This window comes from Lepus europaeus, chromosome 20 (genome assembly GCF_033115175.1).
Source record: "Lepus europaeus isolate LE1 chromosome 20, mLepTim1.pri, whole genome shotgun sequence".
NCBI lineage: Eukaryota > Metazoa > Chordata > Mammalia > Lagomorpha > Leporidae > Lepus > Lepus europaeus.
In genome coordinates this window covers 56,809,340-56,831,365 of record NC_084846.1, presented here as the reverse complement: position 1 = coordinate 56,831,365, position 22,026 = coordinate 56,809,340, and the positions used below count along the sequence as shown (strand labels likewise).

At 42.2% G+C, this 22,026-nt stretch overlaps 1 protein-coding gene across 7 annotated transcripts in view; it reads left to right on the top strand.

Moving 5' to 3' along the window:
- Positions 1-22,026, top strand: part of CFAP69 (cilia and flagella associated protein 69) — a 66,566-nt gene that overhangs the window by 41,542 nt on the left and 2,998 nt on the right. For all 7 annotated transcript variants that reach the window (XM_062178682.1, XM_062178681.1, XM_062178684.1 and 4 more), the window contains 9 exons: positions 6,821-6,985; positions 9,481-9,599; positions 11,359-11,477; positions 13,465-13,546; positions 16,155-16,347; positions 17,586-17,723; positions 18,317-18,393; positions 19,515-19,712; positions 21,774-21,860. In XM_062178682.1, the coding sequence (XP_062034666.1) occupies positions 6,821-6,985; positions 9,481-9,599; positions 11,359-11,477; positions 13,465-13,546; positions 16,155-16,347; positions 17,586-17,723; positions 18,317-18,393; positions 19,515-19,712; positions 21,774-21,860 (1,178 nt within the window). The remainder of the gene's footprint in view (positions 1-6,820; positions 6,986-9,480; positions 9,600-11,358; positions 11,478-13,464; positions 13,547-16,154; positions 16,348-17,585; positions 17,724-18,316; positions 18,394-19,514; positions 19,713-21,773; positions 21,861-22,026) is intronic.

The window sequence follows — 22,026 nt, the reverse complement described above, 5'->3', positions numbered from 1 at the left end:
GTTGTTTAGTTGATATTTTTCTGCTTTCAAAATGTAGGCCTTGATTGCTGTAAATTTCCATCTTAATACTATTTTTGCTGTATTCAGTGGATTTTGGTATGATGTATCTCCATTTTAACTTGTTCAAAGAAATTTTTAAATTTTTTTGATTTCCTCCTTGATCCATTTTTTCTTCAGGAGTTGGTTACTTTCCATAGATTTCCAAGTTTCCAAAGTCTTTCTTACTATTGATTTCTAGTTTTATTGCATTGTGGTCAGAAAAGATACTTGGTAAAATTTCAAAATTTTTTTTTATTTGACAGATAGAGTTATAGACAGTGAGAGAGAGAGACAGAGAGAAAGGGCTTCCTTCTGTTGGTTCACCCCCCCAAATGGCTGCCACGGCCGGCGTTGCACCAATCCGAAGCCAGGAGCCAGGAGCTTCCTCCTATTCTCCCATGCGGGTTCAGGGGCCCAAGCACCTGGGCCATCCTCCACTGCCTTCCTGGGCCCCAGCAGAGAGCTGGACTGGAAGAGAAGCAACCGGGACTAGAACCCAGCACCCATATGGGATGCTGGCGCCGCAGGCAGAGGATCAACCAAGTTAGCCACGGTGCTGGCCCCTTTTAAAACTTTGTTGAAACTTGTTTTATGGCCTACCATGTGGTCTGTCTTGGATAATATTGCACGTGCTGTGAGAAGAGGAGAATTTGCATTCTGCAGCTAATGGACGAAATGTTCTGTAGAAGCTGTTAGGTCCATTTGGTCTAGGACTCAGTTTAATCGTGATCTGTGTTAATTTTCTGTGTGAAATATCTATCCATATATAAAAGTGGGTTGTTAAAAGTCCTTTTTATTGTATTGGAGTCTATTTCTTCCTTTAGGTCTATTAATATTGTTTTGTAATTACATAATCTGGTATGTATATGTATTTATAAATATTACTTTTGGTGAATTCACCTCTTTTTATAATGACCTTCATTGTTTGTCTTGTTTTTATTTAATTCTACATCATCTGATATAGGCATTTCTACTCCTACTTTGTTTTGAATTCCATTTTTATGGAATATCTTTTTCCTTTACTTTCAGTCTACGTGTGTCCTTAGAGATGAAGTGATTTCCTGTAAACAGTATATAGTTGGGTAGTTGGGTCTTCAAAAAACTTCAGTCACTCTATACCTTTTAATTAGAGAATTTGATCCATTTTTATTTAAGAAAATTATTGCAGGTAGAGTCTTACTACCAACATTTCATTACTTAATCCCCTCTCCCTTCTTTGCTTGCTTGTTTTCTCCCCCTCTTACAACCCTTTGTAGTTAAGTGATTTTCTTTAGTAGAGTGTTTTGATTCTAACAAACTATTTGAAATGATAACAATTCATCATTTGTCATAAAAATAGGAAACAACCACAAAAAAGAAAGATTAAAAAATAATGAGAGAGCAGTTCTGTAAGGTATCAGGGAAGGCTGCTGTTTGAATTGCCTTCATCCCATATCAGAGTGCTGATTTGGATCCTGGCAACCCCACTTCTGATCCAGCTCCCAGCTAAGGTGCCTGAGAAACAGCAGATTCTGGCCCAAGTACTTTTGCCCCTGCCACCCTCATAGGAGATCCAGATGGAGTTCCTGGCTTCTGGCTTTGGCCTGGCCCAAACCTAACTGTTGCAGCCATCTGTGGAAGGAAGCAGCAGATAGAAGATTCGACTGCTCCTCTCTTCTTTTCCCCTCCCATCTCCTCTTTCTCTCTTTCCCTTCTCTGTCACTCTACCTTTCAAAATAAAAAAACAAATCCTTTTAAAAACACTAGTAAAAATCTCTGCACTTGCACTGCATTTCTACCCACATTTTGAATTTTTTTTTTTAATTTTTATTTATTTATTTATTTATTTTTGACAGGCAGAATGGATAGTGAGAGAGAGACAGAGAGAAAGGTCTTCCTTTTTGCCGTTGGTTCACCCTCCAATGGCCGCTGCGGCCGGCGCATCTCGCTGATCCGAAGCCAGGAGCCAGGTGCTTCTCCTGGTCTCCCGTGCGGGTGCAGGGCCCAAGTACTTGGGCCATCCTCCACTGCCTTCCCGGGCCATAGCAGAGAGCTGGCCTGGAAGAGGGGCAACCGGGATAGAATCCGGCGCCCCAACCGGGACTAGAACCCGGTGTGCCGGCGCCGCAAGGCGGAGGATTAGCCTATTAAGCCACGGCGCCGGCCTCACATTTTGAATTTTTGATGTCCTACTTTGCATCTTTCTGTGTTGACTATCTTTTGATAGTTATGTTGTTATTTTTAATTAGTTTCTTAGTTCCAGTCAGGCAAACTGTAACATCCTTATATATTATCGCTTTTCTACCTGTTTCTTTGAGAATCCTCTCTGTGTTCAACTTTTTTTTTTTTTTTTAACTTTTTGACAGGCAGAGTGGACAGTGAGAGAGAGAGACAGAGAGAAAGGTCTTCCTTTACCGTTGGTTCACCCTCCAATGGCCGCCGCAGCTGGCGCGCTATGGCCGGCGCACTGCGCTGTTCTGAAGGCAGGAGCCAGTTGCTTATCCTGGTCTCCCATGGGGTGCAGGACCCAACCACTTGAGCCATCCTCCACTGTACTCCCTGGCCACAGCAGAGAGCTGGCCTGGAAGAGGGGCAACCGGGACAGAATCCGGCGCCCCGACCGGGACTAGAATCCGGTGTGCCAGCGCCGCTAGGCGGAGGATTAGCCTGTTGAGCCACGGCGCCGGCTGTCTGTTTTCAACTTTTGAGAGCTTGATTATAATGTATGTTGAAGCAGGCTGTGTTGAGTTGAATCAGACTTTTGACCTTCCTATACCTGCAGATTGTCTTTCTCTCTCTTTTTTAAGATTTATTTTATTTATTTGAAAGATAGAGTTATAGAGAGAGATAAAGACAGAGTTACAGGGAGAGATAGAGACAGAGAGAGGTCTTCCATCTGCTGGTCCACCCCCCAGATGGCTGCAGGCCAGAGCTGCACTGATCCAAAGCCAGCAGCGCCAGCCCTGAGCTATTTTCAAAATAGCTCTGTCTTCAACTTAGCTGCTTCTTTCTTCTGTTTGGTCTGTTCTGCTAATGATCTGTTCTGCTAAAGTATTGTACTTTTCATTTCCTTTTGTGTAGCTTTCCACTCAAGGATTTATATTTGATTTTTTTCAACACTTTAATCTCTGTCAAAGTAATGAATTGTTTATCTGTGTTTTCTTGAAGTTCATTGACTATTTAAAATTCTCTAAGTGTACACACATATTAATTGGTTTATCATCAGTGTCTGCCACATTAGTTTGTTCATTAGGTGAGATCATGGTCCCTTCAATGTTCCTGATGCTTGTTAGCATACAACAATGTCTGCAAATGGAAGGATTAGGTGCTCTGTCTCAATAATATGGCTTTGTGTGTTCCTTAGAATCCTTCCAGAGGCTCTAAGCAGGCTCCTTATTTTCTCTAAGCCTGCCATCATCCTTGTTTCAGCAAGAAAGGATGCTCCAAGTCCAGGATTGTCCCAAATCAACAGTCGGTCTTTTGCTCACGATAGACTGGGGAAGTTACTAACACGGGCAGTGCATCCCCACAAGCCTTTTCTGTGGACCAAGACAGGCCTGGATTCACCATCCACAATCACAGCCTATGGTCATTACCTAGTGGATACTGCCTGTCACTGGGCCACACAGTGAATGGGACATCTAGGATCCTGTGTTATAACTTGGTACCCACCTTCCTCATCTTCCCCAAAGCAGATACTGACTATCGGTATGTTGTGTTGCCTGGGCCTAGGGGAAGGATAGATTATACAGTCCTGTGACCACCACCACTGCAACACTAGATTGCACTCAGAACCTTCAGCCCACCAAGACCAGTGCAGCACAGAAGCGGAATCAAGTCCATGCTTCTGTGGCCTGACTGTTCTTGTGGTGAACTTACGGTCTGAGCCACAGGTGGTGCTGGTTGGAATACAGCTTCCTTGGATTAGAGCAGCAGGTCTCTCTGCCTGACATCACATTGGTCCAGGGTCTTCATCTACAGGTCTGGCCATTGGCCTGAGGATTAGGGCTGTTAGGATACACCTAGAGTTGGTTTTCTTTTTCTTTTTCTTTTATTTATTTATTTATTTATTTATTTTTTGACAGGCAGAGTGGATAGTGAGAGAGAGAAAGACAGAGAGAAAGGTCTTCCTTTTTGCCGTTGGTTCACCCTCCAATGGCCGCCGCGGCCGGCGCATCTCGTTGATCCGAAGCCAGGAGCCAGGTGCTTCTCCCGGTCTCCCATGCGGGTGCAGGGCCCAAGGACTTGGGCCATCCTCCACTGCACTCCCGGGCCATAGCAGAGAGCTGGCCTGGAAGAGGAGCAACCGGGATAGAATCCGGCACCCCAACCGGGACTAGAACCCGGTGTGCCAGCGCCGCAAGGCGGAGGATTAGCCTGTTAAGCTACGGCGCCAGCCAAGAGTTGGTTTTCATCAGCCTCACACTCAGTTCCAAGCAAAGCTGCCTACTTTCCTGGCTTACCTCCCAGAAGACCGAGTCTTTCTCCATGCTGCGCTGCATGCCTAAGGTTGGGGGAGTGGTGATGGAAGCAGCCCTTTGGCCAGCAGGCGAATGTGGTTCCTGAGGCTCAGTCTGTGGACACTGTCCTGGGGGAGGGGGCCGTGGGGCTCTACCAACTACTGTTTCGCCTTGGAAGGCCTGGCACTAGGTTTCAAGTCTAAGGCCTGGTTAATTTCTTCTCCCTCTTCCAAGTAGGAGGCATTTCTCCCCTTGCTAATTTGCTTGGAATTGAGGATGAAGTTAAGATAGGCAACTCATTCTTTCCTGCATATTTTTTTTTTTTCATTGTGCTAAAGTCAGGTACTGTAACTGCTCACCTGTTTTCCCTGGCTCTTATGAAGGTAGATGGTGCATGTACAGTTATTCAAATTGGTGTTTCTATGAAGAAATGATCACTGGAGGGCCTTACTCCACAGCTGTCTTACTCTGTTTTCAGAATATTTCTGTAGGGGCCGGCATTGTGATGCAGCCAGTTATCCCATGTGAGCTTGCATTTGAGTCCTGGCTGTTCAACTTGCAACCCAGCTCCACACTAATGTACCCGGGAAAGCAGCAGAAGATGGCCAGAGTACTTAGGCCCCTGCCATCCACATGGGAGACCCTGGTGGAGCTCCTGTCTTCGACCTGGCCCAGTCCCAGCTGTTGTGGCCATTTTGGGGAATAAACCAGCAGATGGAGATCTCTCTCTCTTTCTCATTCTCACTCTCACTCTGTAACTCTGCCTTTCAAATAGGCAGAGTTAGACAGTGAGAGAGAGAGAGAAAGGTCTTTCTTTTCCGTTGGGTTCACTCCCCAAGTGGCCGCTACGGCCGGCGTGCTGCATCGATCCAAAGCCAGGAACCAGGTGCTTCCTCCTGGTCTCCCATGCAGGTGCAGGACCCAAGGACCTGGGCCATCCTCCACTGCCCTCCTGGACCACAGCAGAGAGCTGGACTGGAAGAGGAGCAACCGGGACAGAATCCGGCGCCTCAACCAGGACTAAAACCCGGGGTGCTGGCGCCACAGGTGGAGGATTAGCCTAGTGAGCCACGGCGCCGGCCTCAAATCTTTTTTTTTAAAAAATGCAGTTCCAGTAACAATAACTTTTGAATGCATATTATTAAAAAAGAGTATTTCTTTAAAAGGACTTTCAAGCTTAAGCTTTACAAAAAAGATTGATGCATTTGAATATTATAAAACTTAAAAATACTGTTAAGATCCTTTGACATCTGAATAAACTATTAGTCAATAATTTGAGGGAAGACGTTTGTTACCCTGTGACTGATAAGGGATTAGCATCCAGGTTCATAAAATAGAGAAGTATAGAAAGGATAGGAATGACACTTCACAGAGAAAATCCCAAATTATTTTTTAAAAACATTTAAAGTACTCAACTTTATTGGTAATCAAGGAAGTATAAATTAAGATAACAATGAACTACCATTTCACGTTTAACAGGTTTGGGGAACGATCAATTAATGTTATATATTACATCCATATAGTCACTTTGGGAAACAAATTGGCAAATTCATTAAAATTTCAGTGAGTATCCCCTATAAATTCTAGTGTCATGTAGAGAAACTCTTCTCATTGGAAAGAAGAGAATATGAACTGGAATGTTTATTGTGGCAGTTTGTAGTAATGAACATATAAACTGTGACTCATTTGTAAAATGAATTCTGAAAACAATTCAAATAAATGTTGTAGATTATTTGTAACAACATGAATAATTTTTTTATTTATTTGACAGGGTTAGACAGTGAGAGAGAGAGACAGAGAGAAAGGTCTTCTCTTCCGTTGGTTCAACCCCCAAAAGGCCACCACGGCCCAGAGCTACGCCGATCTGAAGCCAGGAGCCTGGTCACCCATGCGGGTGCAGGGGCCCAAGCACCTAGGCCATCCTCCACTGCCCTCCCAGGCCACAGCAGAGAGCTGGACTGGAAGAGGAGCAACCAGGACTAGAACCTGGCGCCCATATGGGATGCCAGTGCCACAGGCAGAGGATTAACCTAGTGAGCCACGGCGCCAGCCCACAACGTGAATAATTTCAAAAACATATTTAGTAACAGAGGCAAATTGCAATATAAATGTACGATATGATATACTTGATAAAATCTTAAAGCATGTATCTGTTCTGAGAATAGAAAAAGGGAGATGAAATTTTGTTTCTCTAAAACAAATATGACAAAATTTTGACATCCGTTTAAACTTAGAGGTAGATTTATAAGATATCTGACATATTGTCTTATTTTATTTTAAGCATTTTGCTTTAATGTTTGAAGCTTCTTGATGTAAAGTAAATTACTGGTTTTTCGCCTCAGATCCCTTCTTTAGTCATGGCAACAGTTTCCATGGCTCAGGTGGTCGCGGCAACAAGTTTGCCCAGATGCGTTACAGTTTACGACTCCTGCGAGCCATGGTCAGCACAGAAGATGAGACCGTAAACACAGATCTGTGTGAAAATGGAGCAATTCAGCAACTTACAGGTAAGAAACAACATGCTAGTTTACTGAAGAAAGTAGTTTTTTTTAAGATTTATTTATTTTATTTGGGGCTGGGCCAGACCGAAGCCAGGTGCCTGGAACTCTATTCAGGTCTCCCGTGTGGGTGGCAGGGACTCAAGCACTTGGGCCATCCAGTACAGACAGGACTCGAACAGGGGCTCATATGGGATGCTGGTGTCACAGGCAGCAGTCCTTAAGGCCTGCCTCTTCCATACTGCAGGAAATCCAGGAAATAAGTCTTCTACACACCCTGGAAGAAGTCTTAATTTGCCTGGTCTGGGAGGTGTGATAGGGAAAAGAGAACAATTGTAAAGGTTCATCTCTTCTCAGGACCTTCTCCCTTTAGCTGGAGAGAAGTTGGTCTTGGTTCTCATGTGAGCTCTCGGAGGCAGGGCCTTATCTCACCGAATCTTAAAGGGATTGGAGGTAGTAGACACTCAGTAAGCAGTAACTGCATTATAAACTTGAGTGGGTTTACACTTTCTGTGTAGACACTGGGTTGCAAACATTTATAGAGCAGGACACTTGGGACCTTGCCTTTGATGAGAACACAAAAGACAATACATGTATCATAGGAAGATAGCGTGTGTTACCCGACACCATCAGTGAGGCACTTGGTTAGTAGTATAGTGTGTTGCAGAAACTGGGAGGCTTGGGTAGGTTTTTAAAGGCTAGGAAGTCTTAACAGGAGCTTGTGAGGGTAAGAGTATTTTCAAGAGGGAAAAAAAATGGGATAGCTATTCAAACAAAGGGATAGCATGAACAAAGACTTAGTGCTAAAATATGTCTGATGATGTGTTCAGAGCTAGTTTAAGAGGAACCAGGGTTTTATGAAGACAAATGGATGAGGCTAGTTATATAGTCAGCGGACAAGCTGGAAAGGGTTTGAGTGATACTCTACCACCTTTTATCTTAATCTTGAGGTGTAGGGAGGTATCAGTGAGGCTGTGTGTACAATGCTGTCCTAGGAAGAAAACTGGAAGCAATAGAATGATTTAGAATAGAACAAGGAAAGAGAAAGGCAGAGAGTTTAAGTACACTTAAATGTGGAGAAAACCATTCAGTATTATTATACTATATGTTAAAGACAGCAGGGGAGGCCGGTGCCGCAGCTCACTAGGCTAATCCTCCACCTGCAGTGCCGGCACACCGGGTTCTAGTCCTGGTCAGGGCGCTGGATTCCGTCCCAGTTGCTCCTCTTCCAGGCCAGCTCTCTGCCGGGGCCCAGGAAAGCAGTGGAGGATGGCCCAAGTGCTTGGGCCATGCACCCGCATGGGAGACCAGGAGGAAGCTCCTGGCTCCTGGCTTCAGATCGGCGCAGCACACTGGCCGCAGCGCGCCGGCCGTAGCAGCCATTTGTGGGGTGAACCAACAGAAAAGGAAGCCCTTTCTCTTTGTCTCTCTCTGTCTCTCACTATCTAACTCGGCCTGTCAAAAAAAAAAAAAAAAAAAAAAAAAAAAGACAGCAAGGGAAGTTATAGACCTACACCTAGGTAGGAGAATGAGATAATCTAGAAACAGAAACAGACCTGTGGCCCCCAGGTTGGATTCCTAGAAGATGCCCTTGGACAAGGAGCCTGTGTCCCTGGGAAGCCCCACAGCTGTCCTCCATCAGGCTCCAGGGGCCTCCCTAGGGTCTCACTCCCCACCTGTAACTCATCCCAACAGGACCAGGAATGTCTCTGTAAGCCTCTACTCTAGGACGTAGCTGCATATCTGCCTGCAAATGCCAGTGCTCCGTTCAACAGGAAAAATAACTTTCGTTGCTTATCTAAAGATTAAAGTTCCTTTTTAAGACCTTGTTTAACCGTGAATGTCATTTGATCAGTATTAGAGGTTGTTTTCCAGTCCTTCAATTTTGATTACAAGCAAAGGATTTAAAGGACACAGAATGCTGCTGCCTGAAGTTGCTGAAGGTATCCTCGGGCAGACATGAGAAGGCACAGAAAGCTGCGAGGAGAAGAGGAATATGCCTGGAGAGATCTTCCACACTTGTTAAAGTTGACCTGGGGAGAGGCAGATAGAGGCAGGCTGCAGGCTGGCATTGGGTCATACACAAGTGTTTGCGAAGGCCTTCATCGCTGCCTCGTGAAAACTCTGTGTATTTCTAAACACGGTTTGCTGGGCAAAGCATCAGGTTGTTGAGGGCACCTTTTAAAGACCTGACATTACTTCTGTGTTGGTGTTTCTGTGTCTGCAGGCCTACTGAATGTATTGAAGTTCAGTGTTTGCAGGGCTATAATACATGTGTTGATAGAATTTTCCATTTGTGGGGCTACCGATTGAAGAGAGACTCAGGAAATCAATTTATCATCCTCTGTCCACAGCGTCTGGTTATTATGCAATGAAAGTAGCCCCGCTTCTAAAAATAATTTGTCTGAGTGAAGAAAGTTTTTAGAAGTGGTTTCTAAACAATGATCAAAATAGAAAAATATGGGTTTCTAATACCTTTACAATCTTTGAATATTTTGTAATAGGAATATTTCAAACTATTATAAGCAACCCTGATGAAAATGAAGAGGCCATTGTTTTGGAAATCCAGTCTGATATATTGCTTATCTTATCTGGTCTTTGCGAAAATCATATTCAAAGGAAGGTATGTATGCCCATGAATCAAAATTTTGGTCAGATCTCCCAATCACCTAACACTGTGAACTTTTCTTTTAGAAGTGCCTGCAGATGTTGTATTTTTTTTAAAATCTTGTGAAAATTTAATATTTTTGGTCAGAGTACAATTAAATACAGTAAAATGTACAGGTCATATATATATATATATCAGTAGGTTTATATACCCCTTTAAGTAACTAATACCCCAATTAAAATATGGACTATGGCCATATCTCTATAAAATTTCCTTATCCTCTTAACGGCCATCCCCCATTCACCTCTAAGCAGTCATCATTCAGGTTTCCATCCCTATTGATTGGTTTTGCCTCTAAATGAATGGCATAACAAAGTATTTACTCTTCTGTGTCTGATCTCTGTCATCCAGCATCATATTTCCAAAGTATGTCCATGTTGGTGCCTATATCAGTAGTTAAAATCTTTTTATTGCTGAATGATATTCTACTACATGAATGTACCTGAATTTGTTTATCCATTCCCCTGCTGATCCGCATGCTTTCATTTGTCTTGAATAATACACAGGAGTATAACTGGTGGATCATAAGAAGATATAAATTCATCTTTATAAGAAACTGCCCAGTTTTCTAAAGTCTCTACTATTGTAAATGTTTTTTGGGCTTTCAATTGGGTTCATACCTAAAACTAAAAGAGTATGAGCTTCATTTCTTTTGATCACGTTGAGCTCCATAGTGTAGTCTGAGTCTCAGAAATTGATAAATAGAAAGAAATGGAATTGAAAAGATAAAATTGGGGGCCAGTGCTGTGGCGCAGCAAGTTAAAGCCCTGGCCTGAAGTGCCAGCATCCATATGGGCGCCAGGTCTAGTCCTGGCTGTTCCTCTTCCAGTCCAGCTCTCTGCTATGCCCTGGGAAAACAGTGGAAGATGACCCAAGTCCTTGGGGCCCTGCACCCACATGGGAGACCTGGAAGAAGCTCCTGGCTTCAGATTGGCACAGCTCTAGCCATTGGCGGCCATCTAGGGAGTGAACCAGCAGATGGAAGACCTCTCTCTGTCTCTCCATCTTTCTGTAACTCTGTCTTTCAAATAAATAAAATAAATCTTTTGAAAAAAAAAAAAGATAAAATTGAAAAATGGTGAAGATTTACATAGGTAACTTTTAAGAACAGTGAATATATGCTTAGCTCCATACCTTTATACAGTATTCCTTACATTCTGATACCATGTGCTCTTCTGGAAGAATAATCATAATCTTGCTTACTGGGATCCAGAACTAAACAAAAAGAAAATGAGTAAAATAATTGATAAGGAGAAAATACTAAGTAATAGTAACATCATATAAATTAATGAAAGGTTTAACTTCCACTAAAACACTTCTCTCTTGGAAGCATTAGACATGTCTGCTATTGCTGTATAGTATTCATCCGGCGTGATGCTAGTTGCTAGACTGCATTTATTGTGATGTAGAGAAAATCAGGGGGCCAGTCCTAAGGGGTATTTTTGTTTTCGAAGGAAAAGGAAGAAAAATGCAAAAGGATATATGTTGGCACATTGATGCCTTTAATGATTAGTTTCACAATAATTTGTCTTAAATTCCTCAGAACAAGCAAGTCTGAATTTTTAAAATTATATTAAAAATACTATCTTCTTGACAATGTTGCTAACAAAATCTTCCTGGTAGAATAAAATGATTTCAGAAGTAGGGAAGGAATGGAGTATATTTATTTATTTCAAAAATTTAAGAAATAATTTTAAACAAATCTCTTAAACAGGAAATTTTTGGAACAGAAGGAGTAGATATAATTCTTCACGTGATGAAAACAGACCCCAAGAAGTTACAGAGTGGCTTAGGCTATAATGTGCTTCTTTTTAGTACGCTGGACAGCATTTGGTAAGTATTGCTATAACCCACTTAGGTAGAGTCACAACATAAGAAAATTATACCTGAAGCCATGTACCCCGATTTTCTTCCCTCAAAACTGTATCAGAAAGATAGCTCCTTCTATGCCTTTTTCTTTTAGCCTAAAAATGCTGCCCACATACTCTGGAAAGTCATCCTATCCATTATTCAAATACAAAGCCACTCTTATGTCTTTACAGTTGTCTTTTTTTTTTTTTTTTTAAGGTTTACTTATTTATTTGAAAGTGTTACACAGAAAGAGGAGAGGCAGAAAGAGAGAGAGAGAGAGAGAGGTCTTCCATTTGATGGTTCACTCCCCAGTTGGCTGCAACGGCTGGAGCTGTGCTAATCCAAAGCCAGGAGCCAGGAGCTTCTTCTGAGTCTCCCACATGGGTGCAGGGGCCCAAGGACTTGGGCCATCTTCTACTGCCTTCCCAGGCCACAGCAGAGAGCTGGATCAGAAGTGGAGAGGCTGGGACTAGAACCGGCGCCCATATGGGATACCAGCACTTCAGGCCAGGGCATTAACCTGCTGCGCCACAGTGCCGGCCCCTTTACAGTTGTCTTATGGTTTCTTTTGCTTTGTTTTGTTTTAAGGATTTATTTATTAGAAAGGCAGAATTACACAGCGGGCTTATGGGTTTTTTTTAATGCTTTCTAAACTTTTTTCTTTTTAAAGATGCGTATGCTAAGGCATGTCATTCCATAATTCTCACAGAAGTACCCACGCAGCCGCAGTCCTCCTCAAGATGTTTCCTGGAGGCAGGCATTTGCTAGGGCTGTTAGGGCACCTTCATTCCTGATCAGAAAGCCTGGGTTTGAGTCCACACTTGGTTCCCAATTCCAGCTTCCTGCTGATGTGCTCTGTGGGAGGCAGTAGGTGATGGCTCAAGAACCTGGTCTCTGCCACCCTGTGAGAGTCCCAAGTTCTGGACTCCTGGGTTTGGCCTGGCCCACCTCCCCCTCCCCCGGCTGTTGCAGGCATTTAGGGAGTGAACCAACAGATGGAAGATCTCACTCTCTCTCTTCTCTGAGACTCACGTGATAACCAAGGCCACAAAATCTCATGCAGAGGGAAGAAGTCAGCAGGCTGGAGACCGGAGCGTCTGTGTGGTAATTCCAGTCTGCAGGTGCAGGTCTGAGAACCTGGAGAGCCAGTGGGCTGAGCTCCTAAGGCCATCTACCCAAGGCCCAGAAAGGGCCGGTCTTCAGTTTGCCTCTCAGGGCAGTCAGAGGGGTTCCCTCTTACTCAGCCTTCTTGTTCTATTGGTTAGCTAAAGCCTACTTGCTCTGCTTTATTTAGTCTACTGCTAATTGAAACGTAAATCACATCCAGAAATATCCTCAGAACCCAGAATAATGTGGTATAACCCCAGAGGTGGTAACCAGACCGCGTGAATGGAAAGGACCAAGCTGATGGCTTTTCAGGCGCCAGCCTCCACCTCCTCCACAGCCACTGCCATGGAACAAGCAGTAGAAACAAGGGTCTCTTTATTTCATGAGGGAACCGTGTTTAGTAAAGGGATACAAGGGAGCTTAAAATGCCAGGAGGAGTAGCAACTGGCCTCTGTGGTTATTCACCAAATATGAGATGGAATCCCAAATTAGCAAATGTTTGAGACACGCCAGCATCTTGAAAGAGAAACAAACAGATAAACCTAAAAGCAATAGTTACCGGAGCAACTAGAGGAGATCTTTAAGAATCCTTAATGTCATGGAAGCAAAGGAGAATGTTGCATTTACAGGAAGGAAATAAGCAATGATGAAAAATAATTCACTGACATCGATTAAAAAACAGTTCAGTTTAAACCACACTGGTGAAGTTTCTTCAGAGTTCTGTATATTTTGAGTAAAAACATTAGCTACTTGTGAAGGGATGAAGAACAGATACTATTTGCAAATGCTTTGATAGAAAGAAGGCTCCACCAATTGAATTTAACAAAGTTTTGGCAAATGAATAACTTTGTTTTAATTTAAGGTGCTGCATTTTGGGGTGTTATTCCTCAGAGGATTACTTTCTTGAGAAGGAAGGAATTTTTCTCCTTTTGGATATATTGGCAGTAAGTATCATTATAACAATTATGAGACAAAAGATAAGTATGTCTTTATTCGCCTTTTCTAACCTGAATAGTAGCAAAAACTAATCTGTGAATAGAGTTGCCCCAGATCATGTTCAAATGCCTTGTTTTAAACAAAATCTCCCTTTCGGGAGTCGTAGTAGAATAGCATAGTAAAGACCATGAAGGAGCAGGCATCTGGCACAGTGGTTAAGTCCCACATGTGGTGCCCGCATCCCACACTAGAGTGCCTGGGTTCAGGTCCTGGTACCTCTGCTTCCAATCCAGCTTCCTGCTCATGTGCGCTCTGGGAGGCAGCAAGTGATGGCTCAGGTAGTGGGGTCCCTGCCATCCTCATGGCAGATGTGGATTAAGTTCTAGGCTTGCTGGCACCATGGCTCACTAGGCTAATCCTCTGCCTGTGGCGCTGGCATCCCATATAGGCGCCAGGTTCTAGTCCTGGTTGCTCCTTTTCCAGTCCAACTCTCTGCTGTGGCCCGGGAGGGCAGTGGAGGATGGCCCAAGTGCCTGGGCCCCTGCACCCGCATGGGAGACCAGGAAGAAGCTCCTGGCTCCTGGCTTCAGATCGGCACAGTGCCAGCCGTAGTGGCCATTTGGGGAGTGAATGGCGGAGGGAAGACCTTTCTCTTTGTCTCTCTCGCTGTCTATAACTCTACCTGTCAAATAAATTTTAAAAAAAGAAAAAAGTTCTAGGCTCCTCGCTTCAGCCTGCCAGCCCTATCTGTTGTAGGTATTTGTGAAGTAGAAGATTCTCTCTCTCTCTCTCTCTTTCTCTCCTTCCTTCTCTCCCTTCCTCCCCACCCCTTTCAAATCAGATGAAAATAAATAAATAAATAAATACATGAATAACTAAGTATTTGGAAACACTGAAAATTCTTCCAATTAAGAAATCTGGTTACTTAGGTCAATGTTCCCAAATATACATAAACAGAGAACTTGTTTTTTCATTGTGTTCCATCAGTCTGCTAAGAAACAGTTTATGAAGAGCTAGGTTGTATCAAAATCCATGGTCATTTATTAGTAACTTCTAGCTTCTTTCCCTGGTGTTAAAGGTTAAGGGCCACAGTGGCCTGAGCCAGTGCGAACAGAAGAGCACCACCCACTGATAAAATCTGATAGTCCTTTATTGTCAGTGGTGGAGAGCGGGCTCATGCCCTAAAGAGCTCTGGACCCTGAAGTTCAAAGCAACAGGGTTTATAAAGGCAAAAGCCACAAAGAGAGGAGGGAGAATACATAGTTGCTAGGATTGGGAGGAATACATGTTTACTAGGGTCAAGCTGACCTGAATAAGGCCTATGGGAAACTAATCAGTTGCAATCTTGACAATAGACAAATTATAATCTTAACATTAATCCCGGTGCAGCCTGTTTGGTTTTTTTTTTTTGGTGGTTTTTGTGTTTTTTTTTTTTTTTTTGACAGGCAGAGTGGACAGTGAGAGAGAGAGAGAGACAGAGAGAAAGGTCTTCCTTTTTGCCGTTGGTTCACCCTCCAATGGCTGCTGCAGCCTGTTTTAAGCTTGAGCTATCATGGTAGCAAGTTTCTATGCTCTGCCAAGTGGGATGCAGTGTACTGTTACTGCGTGAGGACTGTTACTGTGTGAGGGCTGTTACTGTGTGAGTTTTAGATCATAGTTTCAGACCTGAGTCTCACGACAGGGGGTGATTTCTCAAGATGGAGTCTTGGGTGCTTTAAAGTGGAGTCCCTACTGTCCAGGTGTTCCTTCAACAGTGGATAAGGAGCAAAGTAAGTGTTTTTAGAGAACAGTGTACAGTTTGGAGGTGGTGTGAAGTCCAGTGTGTCACAGCCCATGTGTTGCGGAAGGAGCAAGGGGAGCTTTCTCAGTCTTCCAGAAGGACACTGCCCAGGCAGCAGCTGCAATGACTGTAACCCTCTGCTAGCTTTGACTCCAAGTGGAGTCCAAAGTCACGATGAGAGGGAGGAAAACCTATTCGAGGTTGACTCACGTAGAGTTCCAACTGTGCCACTGTCTGTGATTGCCATTGGCCTTCATGTTATTAACAGAATATAAGCCTCCTTTGACTTCGCAAACGTGTGAAAATTACTTGTGCCTCTTCACCCCCTGAAAGAACAACGGTTGATGTCTCTGTCTTGTGCTTCCTCACCTGTCGCACAGGGATAACGGCAGCTACCTCATCGCACTGTCAGGAGCATCAAATGAGTGACATTGTGGGTGTATGTGTGCAGGTGCACACAGATGTGTTCATATACATATGTGCCTGACACATGTGACTGCTGTGTGTCTGTTATTATTATGAGTATTCTGGATTGTATTAAATATGGACGGAGCCAAGCAAGTTCAGTAGAAATTACAAATATTCTTTAATGACACTTTTATACCAACTTTAACCTTTGATATATGCCTCTTTCTCAGGAATTAATTCATTTGATTGAGGATTCTACTTAATACAGTTCTGCTAAAATATCTATTTAGTGTGCAATACTAATTGCTAATAATGGTGAAATTACTGATAATACAAGTGTTTCCTTTTTTTTAAAGGCAATAATCCTTAATATTTATGGCAACTTTTTTTTTTCCTTTTTTTCTCTTCTTTCCTTTTCCTTGACAAAGTTGAGCCAAAAAAAATTCTGTAATCTAATACTTGGAATAATGGTTGAATTTTGTGATAATCCCAAAACAGCAGCTCATGTCAATGCTTGGCGAGGGAAGAAAGATCAGACAGCTGCTAGTCTTTTAATTAAATTATGGAGAAAGGAAGAAAAAGAATTAGGAGTAAAACGTGACAAAAATGGGAAGATCATTGGTAAGTTTATTTATGCTTGTAGAAGCAAATGTATATTTTTTAAAGAGAATTTTAAAAGGTGTTGGGAAGGTCTGAAGACTTTTACTCCTTTGTCTAAAAGTCTTCACACACACACAAAAAAAAACTTGATAACATAAATTCTGAATAATTGGAAGAAAGCCAAGTAAATTATTAGCAGGTTCATATTGTTATAGAATATTTTCAAGAAATGGTATTTGATTATGTTCGTTAACTCAAACTAACAGTACTTTCTAAAGAAGTTTCTTTTGCTTTCCTGCATTCAGATATAGATTGGGTGATATTTCACTTACCAATAAAATTTTGCAATATAAGCAGAATGCTTGAAAACAAATGTTTATAAATTTAGGGGCCGGTGCCACAGCTCACTTGGTTAATCCTCTGCCTGCGGCGTCGGCATTCCATATGGGCGCCAGGTTCTAGTCCCAGTTGCTCCTCTTCCAGGCCAGCTCTCTGCTGTGGCCTGGGAAGGCAGTGGAGGATGGCCCAAGTGCTTGGGCGCCTGCACCCGCGTGGGAGATCAGGAGGAAGCACCTGGCTCCTGCTTCGGATCGGCGTAGCAGCCACTTAGGTGGTGAACCAATGAAAGGAAGACCTTTCTCTCTGTCTCTCTCACTATCTAACTCTGTCAAATATATAAAAATAAATAAATAAATTTAATTACTAGATTCTATATTAATGAAGCTTACAATATCAGAATTTATAGTTCATTTATATAGTCTGTATTGCTACATTTTCTAAATCTTTTAAGATTTCTATGTTTCATTTAAACTGTATTACTTAATTTTAACAAAAATACTTCTTCTGATTTTTTCTATTTCAATGCAATTTTATTATTTCTGAGTTTTGATCTATAACAACATAAAATATTTTTATATTTATAACATAGTAGATGGAAACCAAAAACAGAGGAGGTGCCATCATTGTTAAACTGACATATTCAATTTCTAGATCTCATAAATGCTAGTGTATTTATGTAAGTTTGATTTTTCAAAGTAATTTTATAGAACTTTCAAACTTTACATAAATAATGAAAACTTTAAGTTTTGTTACTGAGTGGGGAGGAAATTACTGATTCTTTATGCTTTCAAAAGAGTAACCATATATAAGACATTTTTACTGTTAAAATATTTTTATAAATTTTATGTTGTAGACTAAAATCTAAGATTAACTTCTTTTTCCCTATGGTTTTTATCTCCTTTCTGTATTTCCATGATTAGATACAAAGAAACCCTTGTTTACTAGTTTTCAAGAAGAGCAAAAAATCATGCCACTGCCTGCAAACTGCCCATCTATTGCAGTTATGGACGTTGCTGAGAATATCAGAGCAAAAATTTATGCTGTGTTGGGCAAACTAGGTAAGAAACTGCTCCTCTGGTTTATAACAGCCTGTGTGGATGTGCAGAATATGCATGCTGATTTTACTCAGGAGCCCATTTCTCAAATATAATGACCAAACGTCCCTTTATGCTGGTAAATGGATGTTCCACTGCTACTCCAGTGCCCAGGCTGCATCCCTAACCACACATCAGATGCTGCGGGTGTGGGATGCCAGCGTCAGTATTTTCTAAAGCTCTCCAGCCAGCTCCAGTGTGCAGCTCGGATTCAGGGCAGTTAGTTTAGATGATTAGACTCAGGATAGCATTTGGAGTCATCTGAGGTCATTTTGTTTTTGATGTCCTTGCTTCCTACTAAGGAAAAAGTCCTGAAACACACTTCAGCCTCTGAAAGCAAAAACACAGAAAGGATTATTCCTCTTCTGTAGTCCAGATAAAGATGATCTGTCAGAGGGTAAATTATAGGAATCAGCCAGATGCTCTCACAGGAGCAACTTTTTCTTAAATTAAGGTGAACTCAGAAATAATTGTTTGCATTTGTTTTTATGATAAACACATGCCTCTTGGAATGACTTGCTCTATTTAAGTAAATTCTCTTTGTAACCTTTGTTTAGATTTTGAAAATTTACCAGGCCTATCTGCTGAAGATTTTGTCACCCTTTGTATCATACATAGATATCTTGATTTTAAAGTAAGTACCTTTTAAGTAACCTTCTTATTAAAAGCTACCTGACAAATAATCAATTGAAAAATACATGATCTACTCATAAAAATTATGAGCAATCACTTATATATTGTACAGTTTTATTTTCCAAATTTTGCATCTAATGCTGTTAAAGAAATGTACCATAATTGGGGTGTTTTTCATGGAATAAGATTTCATTCAGCAATTTATTAGTTTGAAAATGGTCGTTACTGACATAGAGCTGCTCAGAATCCTGACAGCATTTAAGAAATGTAATTTATTCTCTTTAGAAAAGATTAGGAACTAGAGTTAAATGTTATTTATTAAAATATATTATTACTACTTATTAAAATATCTTATCATTACTTTATGTCATGATCATATCCTGGTGGAAGAATATTAGGTTACTTATCTCACTAATTATATTTTCATCAGTAAATAATTTTGAAGTTTCAGGAAAGTCTTTTTTAGGAAAGTATTTTCATCCTATTAATATTAGCACTATGTATTTGAGTGTAATTGAATAAACCACTATTTTCAAATGAAAAAAAAAGCTAACTCTTGTGCCTAACCTAGATATGTAAAATTTTCTCTAATCTTAAATTGTCTCACATACATTTATTTCTAGATAACCCAGAGTACAAGAGCATGATAGAACCATGGAGATAAAAGCTTCAGATCCAGTTATAATTTGCTTTAACCGGAAAATGAGAGGCAGGGCCGTATTTCTCAGGGTAGCTGGTTCTAGTGTTGGAGGACACTCTTCCACAAATTCAGCTCGAGCTTCCTGATTGTCAGTATAGACCGTTATGGAGGCAAACAGGAAGAGGAGACTAAATCAGCAGTTTCTGCAGCTGTGAAAACAAAGTAGCTCCAAAACAGAGGGCGTGAGCTGGACATAAATCATGGCGCATCACACACGAACACTTTATCATGGAAAAACATTTGGTAAATTACTTCTCAATTATTGAACTGGTACCCCAAATCATTCCCAATGCACCTAGCTTATTTCAAGAAGTTAGTTAGGAAAAACTTGTACATTAACAGGAATAGCTAAAAAATTACATAAAATTATATAATTTTTTTGGATCATTTAACTTCATTAAACTTAAACTTTCTTGTAACAGATTGGAGAAATATGGAATGAAATATGTGAAGAAATAAAATTGGAAAAGTTAAGACCAGTCACTACAGATAAAAAAAGTTTGGAAGCTATTACAACAGGATCAGAAAACATTGGAAAGATGGTTGTTTCTCTGCAGAGCGAAATGATTGAAAGCCAAGCTCGCCAAGATGTGCAGAATGAACAAAAAGTATATGCAAAAGTAAGCCATAGGATACCACTGGGGCTCAAGCTAACGATTTCTATGTATAAACAAGATGAAGTTATCCAGAGGGTATATTTATCTTTTGAATGTTTCAACCATGAGTTATTTTCTTTTCTGTTATTTCAGTGACTTTGTATAGTTTTAAAAGAAGCCAGAGTTGGGACCGGTGCCGAGGCTCACTTGGTTAATCCTCCACCTGCGGGGCCGGCATCCCATGTGGGCGCCGGGTTCTAGTCCCGGTTGCTCCTCTTCCGGTCCCACCCTCTGCTGTGGCCTGGGAGTGCAGTGGAGGATGGCCCAAGTGCTTGGGCCCCTGCACCCACATGGGAGACCAGGAGGAAACTCCTGGGTCCTGGCTTTGGATCGGTGCAGTGCCAGCCGTGGCGGCCATTTGGGGATTGAAGCAATTGAAGGAAGACCTTTCTCTCTCTCTCACTGTTTATAACTCTACCTGTCAAAAAAAGAAGAGCCGGCGCCGTGGCTCAACAGGCTAATCCTCCGCCTTGCAGCGCCGGCACACCGGGTTCTAGTCCTGGTTGGGGTGCCAGATTCTATCCTGGTTGCCCCTCTTCCAGACCAGCTCTCTGCTATGGCCCGGGAAGGCAGTGGAGGATGGCCCAAGTGCTTGGGCCCTGCACCCGCATGGGAGACCAGGAGAAGCACCTGACTCCTGGCTTCGGATCAGCGCGATGCGCCAGCCGCGGCCATTGGAGGGTGAACCAACAGCAAAAAGGAAGACCTTTCTCTCTCTCTCTCTCTCTCTCTTACTATCTCACTATCCACTCTGCCTGTCAAAAAAAAAAAAAAAAAGAAGAAGAAGAAGAAGAAGAAAGGGGGCTGGAGTGGTGGCGTAGCAGGTAAAGCTGCCGCCTGCAGTGCCAGCATCTCATATGGGCGCCAGTTCGAGTCCCAGCGGCTCCACTTCGGATCCCTGCTGTAGCCTGGGAAAGCAGATGACCCTGCACCTGTGTGGGAGACTCGGAAGAAGCTCCTGGCATCAGATCGAAGCAGCTCCTGCCATTGCAGCCATCTAGGGGAGTGAACCAGCAGATGGAAGACCTCTCTCTCTCTCTCTGCCTCTGCCTCTCTGTAATTCTACCTTTCAAATAAATAAATAAATATTTAAAAAAAGGAAGAAGCAGCAGCCAGAGTTAAGATAATGAGGCTCAGTGACGTATTTTACGTGATGTTTTATGACCTTGGTACCAAAAGCAGACTGCTACTGCTTGCCGCTCAAAAGCCAGTGCTCGAGAGACAAGAGCTGATGCGAGGAAATCAGGTTTATTCAAGAAGCTGTGCCTTGAGGAGGTGGCGGACTTCGTGTCACAAAGATTATCTCAGATGCTCAGGTTAGCAGGAGGACTTTTTTTTTCTTTTCAAAAACTTTTTTTGAAGATGTATTTATTTATTTGAGAGGTAGAGTTACAGAGAGAGGGAGAGACCGAGAGAAAGGTCTGTTCTACGCCAACCAGGGCTGTGCGCTCCCACTGTGTGTTTACTAGATAGCCTGCTGAGGAGCAGACTTCGCAGGCTGCTGTCATTGCCTTCCTAGACTGCGTCACCACGTTACACTCCGCACTCTCACAAAGTGGCTTGTCTTGCTGCAGTCACAAAATAGAAGCAGTTTTGCCAATATACTTTTGCATAAGCCATTTTTAGTAGTCAACAAGAATCTCTTTTTACTTTTCCTGTGAATCTGCTGTTAAGTCATTCAGATAACTTTTTCTGAATTTTGATCTGTCCTCACTAGTGGCAACAGTGTAAAGCAGTATTGCTGGGAACTACTGTTGTTAAGAAAATAGCAGTTACACATTACATCTTACGGGAAGCAGTTCAAACCGGAGACACACAAAGAGCAGCTACGGATTTTTTTTTTTTTTTTTTTTTTTCACTTTAAGGCTGCTGTATTTTCACTTGTTAAGTTCTATGACTCTGTTACTGCCTTCGCTAGTCAGCCTTAACCTTGGGAAGGGAGGTGTTTGCCTCGAAATAAGAACCTTCAATCCTTCGACATCCTGGCATAGAAACAGAAACTCTTGATTATGTTTCTCATTTCAGATACAAGCCACACACAAACAAAGAGAATTGGCTAATAAATCATGGGAAAATTTCTTGGCTAGAACATCAAATGCTAAAACATTAAAGGTAAGAGTTTTAAAATCTTACAATATCCACAACAAGTAACCAGTTCTTACAGTTTCAGCAATGACTGTCCGTTCACTGTTTTTCTGGTAACCTTTCTGCAGTCTGTCAGGCACTGTTAGATCCTCAGACGCAGTGTAGGGTGATGGCTGAAGCCGCACTGTCCCAG